This window comes from Drosophila ananassae, assembly GCF_017639315.1.
Source record: "Drosophila ananassae strain 14024-0371.13 chromosome 4 unlocalized genomic scaffold, ASM1763931v2 tig00000073, whole genome shotgun sequence".
In the NCBI taxonomy this organism is placed as follows: domain Eukaryota; kingdom Metazoa; phylum Arthropoda; class Insecta; order Diptera; family Drosophilidae; genus Drosophila; species Drosophila ananassae.
In genome coordinates, this window is record NW_025319042.1 from 438,636 (window position 1) to 445,790 (window position 7,155).

At 38.0% G+C, this 7,155-nt stretch overlaps 1 protein-coding gene across 1 annotated transcript; it reads right to left on the bottom strand.

The window, feature by feature from the left end:
• Positions 1-6,124: 6,124 nt before the first annotated feature.
• Positions 6,125-6,706, bottom strand: LOC123257906 (lysozyme M1-like; the record flags this gene model as incomplete). The annotated part of the gene is made up of 1 exon (XM_044717872.1): positions 6,125-6,706. A coding segment is annotated over one exon (582 nt), but the record flags the coding sequence as incomplete, so codon positions are not given.
• Positions 6,707-7,155: the final 449 nt, after the last annotated feature.

Consider the following 7,155-nt stretch of genomic DNA (forward strand, 5'->3'; position numbering starts at 1 on the left):
CAATAAGAAAGCAATAAAAAAAATGGCTAGTTTCATAAAACTTTTCTAGAAAGATCACTTTATATACACATTAAAGATACGATATATTGAACAATTTCACTATCGTTAGTTTTGATTTTAACACTAAAAACCATTTTACATTCTCACTGCATGTATTTTCCATACCATTCCAGAATTATCTCTAAGTGGCGGTGAGTGTACTTTGTATCTACGGTCACCAATAATAAAGATATCTCCTACTACTGGCTGCAATATATCAAAGACACTCACCTCCAAAATCAACATCTCCCCTACAAATTGTCCTTCACCAATCTCGTATAATTTATCTGGCTGTTGTTTTAATATTTGCACCATATATGACTTATCCTTTGACTCATACAACGCTTGCTCTCCTAGATGTGCAAAACAATCTGCAAATAATCTTTTAATATCTCTAAACATAATTTTTTAGTTGCTTTTTATTCTTTAGTTGATATAATGCTTCCTGTTCGGGGTATTAAAAACAATCTGTTTACCTCACCTGTTATGCAGCAAGTTTTACAAGTATACCTGGGCGGTGGCACATTGGTAGAGGGTTTGATTGGGTATGAAGGTCAGTCCCTCTATCAAATCTTCTTGGCTCTTGTTTTGCATACAATGGCTGACCAAGGGTATTCACCGTCTCATTAAAGTCCGCTGGCGCAAAGTAAGTAGTAAATGTGCTTGCTGTACCAAGTGGAAAACAGTGTCCTGTGTCTTTTTCTATAAACCTTCTCACATTTCCTTCAGGGTCGGTTGCTTGCCCTCTGTACTCCTCAAATGTTATTCCACAGAACGTAAATCCTGACCTCATGTCGTTCCTCAGCGCTGCCCCTTCTTGCCATCTCTCATATGCTTCTTTTACTTTGGCATGAGAAGTTAGTGCATCAAAAAACTCTGGGCTTACCAAGGCATGAATTCCGGTCATATATTCACCACTTAAGTTGTCCTCAACATGCCTCAATACTTCCAGACACTTACGCTTTACATCGGTGGTTGCTATTCCCAGTGCAAAATTTACTACTTTTGGCGTAATTTCAAATTCGTTGTAAAGGTTTAATAACTCACTGCCATCAGCATCCAGAATAATCCCTTTGAGCGCCCCCATTCGCAAATGTTCTAACGTTATCGCGTGCTTGTTTCTCATCAATTCTAGATGATCTGTTACCACGTTAGCCAATGCTTTCAGTTCATTCTCTGACCCAAATGCCCTTATTCCTTGCACTTCCTCAGGTAACACTACGTCATCATGGGGAATATGTGGTATCGTAAATGTTCTTATTTTTCGTTTTCCGCGTTTTCCCACTGTTGCTGGTGCTCCGGGAACTTGCGTTGGTAATAAACTCAATACTCCGTTTTGCTCTTCTATTGTAATATGTCGAAATCTTACCGATCTACTTGGAAATAAATTTAAGCTTTCTGTTCGACCATAATTTATCGGCAATATGTTTATTGCTTTAGTTAATTCCGTCATACTAAATGCTGGATTTGTAAATGGATTTTGCATGTTTTTCCCCTTTAGTGTTTTAAGTTGGTTTTGCTCTTCAGTTGAGCAGTTTTAAACTCCCTTACGAATGATGATGCCCCGTGCTTCAAGTTGCTTTATTGCTGCAGCTTTTTGCTCCTCAGTGATATTTGTTGGCCATACAACCACATGATCGGCTAGCATTGCTATACGAGTAATGATTACTGCTTTGGTGGTTTCCGTTGCATTTACATCACTTGTTATTACACCTATTGCTGTTTGCGTGCCGTCTGTAGCTGTTGGATTTAAGGACTTAATTAGACCGTCTTTAGTATCACACCCAACAACTGTACCAAGTTTTAGATTTTGCCCTTTTGCTACTGTTATTTGGTCTCTTGAATATAGATTTGATGCCTCATACTTTAATAGGTCACCTAAATTATTTCCTTCTGTTATACTTGTCATTTTTTCCCTCCTATATTTGTTACTCAAAAAAAGCTGTGTAAGTTTTTCTGAAATTTCGATGTTAAATTAAAATAAGTCTTCTAATGTGATCACATTATTGATTATATCTTTCAAGTACTGATTTTCAGTTGCTCCGTTCGCAGCAATAAGTACCCAAAATATTTGTTTCTTTGACCTAGTTTTTTCTTTATAAATTGCCTCTTTTTTTCTTAATTGTTCTATATATTCTTTTGTTATCGTATAAGGCTTATCACTGTATTTTATTTCACAAAGTGTCGTACATCCATCCTCTCGATCAAACACCAAGTCTATCTGAGCACCACTTTCTTTACTGTTTTTCCCTGAGTGATATTGCCAATCTCCACATATAAACCCCATATGCTCTATATTTAATTTTCTTCTAATCGTATTGGCATGTTTAAAACACACTGCTTCAAATGCTTGTCCTGTCCATGTTAGCCAAGCTGGTTTTTTTATTGCTAACTCCCAATAATGAACATCTCTTGTTATTGCCTTTTTCATTACTTCTCTGAATGGTTCAATCCACGTTAGATAAAATAACACATATTCGTCCATTACCCTGTAATATGCTCCTCTTGTTGCTTTATTCAGTGGTAAAAAATCTCCTATAAATCCCGCTTCTTCTAAACTCCTTAGTTTTGTGGTTAAGTACCCTCCTTCAGTGATTTTTGTTGCTTTTATCAGTTCTTTTCTGCTGATTCCTTTTGGCTTTTTTGCAATCGTGCGAATAATATTTATATATGTCTCTGGTTCTTCATACAAAGAGTGGAATAGCATATCAAATTCATCAAATAACAAACCTTCCTTCTGAAAGCAGATCTCATTAATATTTTGTGTCGCTGACAATCCTTTACTTATTTCTTTTAGGTAATGTGGTATTCCTCCCATTGCCATATAGATCTGTAATATCTGCTGATGGTTAAGATTGACTCCTAAATATCTTAAATACTTTTTAGTTTCACGTAAGTTAAAAGGCTGTAATCCTATTCTTGCAGTAATACGATTATGTAATCCTCCTTTATTATATATTAAATTTTCTAACATCCAAGAAGCTGCTGAACCACAAACAACCAATATAAGTTTTTTCCGGTATGTCCAATATACATTCCAAAAGTGTTCTAGTGCTACTAAGAATCCAGATTTTCTTGCAGCAAGCCATGGCAACTCATCAAAAAATATCACAACTTGTTTATCTCTGTATATATCAATCGAAAGAGTTAATTGATGTAACGCATCCATCCAGTTTTTAGGTACAGCCATTCTTATGCCATTGTAAAAAGCTCTAGACAATGATTCTACGAAGATCTCAAGCTGCGCCTTTAATTTACCTTTGTTAAGGCCTGTCTGCTCAAATAGGACTACATCTCGCTTGCTAAAAAATTGTTTTATTAAGTATGTTTTTCCTACACGACGTCGACCATACACTGCGATAAACTCGGCTGATTGGGAAAGAAGCTTATTTTCTAGAATCGCTGTTTCTTTTTCTCTACCAATTATTGGTTCACTCATACAATTTACCGCGGCGTATGTTAGCATTATATACCGCGGTTATAAGATGATCAACTTTATTTTACCGCGGCGTATGTTAGCATTATATACCGTGGTTAAGAGTAGGCTACCATCAAATGCCCGATTTTGCTCGACTTTTCGCTACCTGCATCATCAAGTCTTCCGGTGTACTTTGCGGTATTGTACTCAAAATCTCTGTCTTCTTTGTTCTCTCTGCTAGTATCGACATTAATATTTCTTGGGCTTGTTTTGCATTTACATCCTGCTCAATAAATTCTCCTATCTTTTCTGGCATCTTTGATAAATTACATAATCGTATTACCTCTAATACTTCCTTGCGGCACCTCTCATAACCTATTCGTTTTGATTCTTCCATTAACTCATCAGCATCGATGGTGTGGCCCTTATAGTTAAATTCAGCTTTACTCATATTGTTTCTCCTATCTATAAATTCAGAATATGTTATTACTTCATCAGCAAGTCCAATCTCTATTGCTTTCTCACCAAAATATAGCCCTGCTTCCGTTGATTTGATTGTTTCCGTGGAAAGATTCCTATTTCTTGCTACAAGCTCGACAAACATCTCATACAGGCGGCCTACTTCCTCTTGTAAGCTTTCCAGACTTTCAGACGTTATTGGCTCATGCGGGTTTAAATCGTTTTTTCGACTTCCAGCAAAAACAGTTGTATATTTTATCCCTTGCTTTTCATCAAATCCACTTTGATCAATGTGACTTGCTATTACTCCTATGCTTCCAACTCCTGAAGTTCTCGTTACCAATACTTTTTCAGCACTTGACGCTATTGCATACGCCGCAGAATACGCATCATCATTTGCTATTGCTACGATCTTTTTTAATCCCCTTGCTTCGTAAATAAAGTCAGAAAGATCGAATAAACTGTTTACTTCTCCTCCGGGGCTGTCTATGTCCAAAATTATTGTTTCTACTTCTTCATCTATTAAAGCTTCTTCTATCTCTTCACGTATCTTCTCATACGATGTCATCCCCAACACATCATCAAAAGCCTCTGACTTCTTCGTCAAGATTCCATGTATTGGTATTACTTTTATTCCCCTTTCACTATTTCTTACTGCATGTTTTATATTTTTAAACGTTGGATGCTTCTCTGCATGTAATGACAATAAATCAAAGCTTCTTTGCTCTATCATCATCGGTTTATTGAGCCAGCTCACTTATATTATTTCCGTATTAGAATCAAAACTACTGACGTCCGAGTCAAAACTTAAACCCAATTCACTAGCACGCCTTTGATCTTCAGCAATTTCTTGGTCGATTTCTTCTATATCGTAACCTAGCTCTGATACTACTTCTGACCTGCTTTTAAACCCATTCCTTACCGCCATTTGCTGTGCTTGCTGGTCTTTTAGCGGATCTACGTAAGCACACCCTTGCGGTATCCATTTTACCTCTTTTGCTGTTTCTTTTGCCCAATTTTCACCTATGTCCAGTTCTCCAGATAGTATTGCTAATTCTAGCCACCTATCCCATACTGGACGGCAAAGCTGAAATACTACCACGTTATGCTGTAACATCGCGCACTTCCTACGAAACTCTATTAACCCAGCTCTTATTGATGAATAATTGACACCACTTAGATCTCCTGTTAGCTGCTCGTAAGTTATCCCTGTGCCTACTGCTATTGCCCTAAGCTGCTGTTTCATGAATGCTTCATAACTTCCCCCAACGTCTGATGGTTCCGAGAACTTAATATCTTCTCCGGGATCAAGTAATTGCATAGTCCCAGGTTCTAAGCCAGACAGCACTACTCCATGTTCATTACTCTCTCCTTCTCCCATGATGTTCGCTTCAGGATCAAGTCTGGTAATAAATCCCGCAAACATCGCTGCTGTCTTCTTTCTTACCAGCTCCGCATCATCGTATTGATCAAGTTCATAGAGCTTTAACAGTACACTGGACAACCATGGTACTCCTCGAATCTGCCCAGGTCTTAGTGGTCTATAGATATGTAAAACATCATTTGCTGGTACTCTCACTGACTCTCCAAATGATCCTTCACCCGGATGTTCTCTAAATAGGTAGTATGCTTCCCTCTGCCCAAGTCTATTGAACTCAATGCCGTTTCTAATTACATTACCGTTGGCAAGGGTTTGATTGCTCTTATTATCTAAATGCTCTGATTCAAGTACTTGCAGTTGCAACGGCACACAAAGTCCATCTTCTCGTTTTCTTGTTCGGAGTCTTACAAAACATTCTCCTCCTTCTATCATGCTTCTACATACTAGAGTTTGTAATCCATAAAAATCACTTACTCCGCTACTGTCTGCTTCATCTGTCCATCTCAGCCATAATTCTTGCACTTTTTTCCGAAATTCTGCATCTTTCGCCTTTGACTGCGGTTTTATTCCTGTCCCAACGCAATTACTCACTATCGTATCGATGATGTTTGCTGCATAGGAGTTCTTTCTTACCATGTCACGTGATCGACTTCTTAAAGTTTCAAGACTATGCGAGAGTAAGCTATTTATACTTCCTGTCTCTGGTTGAAAGTGCAATAATCTCCTTCCTGAGCCTGACGCATCCCATGCTGAACTTTTTGGTTTTGTTGGTTTCCGAAATAATTGTTTGAATGATTTCAATAACATCATGATATCCAAAAATCTTTTAATTCTTCTAATGTTCCGTTGAATTTGTTCCTATCGCATGGTCCTATGCCTTCTACTGAATTTGGTTTAGGACCTGTTTTACCATCGGTATACTGCCATAAAGTCCATTTTTTCCATCCTATTGGTAATGTTGGCTCTGCTCCCCATTTTGATAACCATAGTGGGCATTCAGTTAAAATCGGCGTTGCAAAATCTTTCAGAAAATAAGGACTGCCATAAATTAATGGTAAACGTCCCGTTACTACATAAACTCGATTAACAAAGTCTTCAGCTTGTTTTGCTGTTATGCTTTTTCCACCTTTGTTTTCCTCAATGTCGAGGGCTAGCAATACATCCGAACTATCACCTATTGTTTCGAGAAAATGATCAGCTTGGTCTTTGCCGTTTTCTCCTACTCCAAAATGGTATGCTCCCCAGAGAATTTCTTCTTCCTCAGCGGTTTTTCTCCTTTTTGCATATTCAGGATCTACGTACTCTACCCCCTGGGTGGCTTTGTGAATTACGCCTAATATCCCATCTTCTTTTGCTAATTTAAAATCTATGTTCCTATCCCAATGCGAGAGGTCTACTATTGCATTTATAAACTTTCCTGATGCCATATTACCTGTAGCTATAATATACTTTAAATGCTCTAAAAAGTCCGGATACTCATTTTCCACCATATAACTTCTCATATAACTCCTTTACTAGTTGCAATAACAATCTTTCTCTTCGGCTTCACACCTGCGACTTTCAATTCAGATTTAATGCGTTGTCTTAAGCTCAAGAGGTCATTTATCTGCACTTCTCCGTACCTAACCACGTGATCGCCATATGCAATCGACACTACGCGTTTCCCGCTCTGTAGCTTCTTTATCGCTTCTTCTACTTGTGCTAAGTATTCTTCACTGTACATTTTTCTCGCTTAGCCACTTGCTCTTTCTCACTCTTTTTGACTTTTTAGCCTTTTCACCTGCTAAACTCTCCCATTTACTCTCTGGCCATCTATCTATTCCCAGTGCTATTGATGCTGCTCTTGCGTAAACTCTGC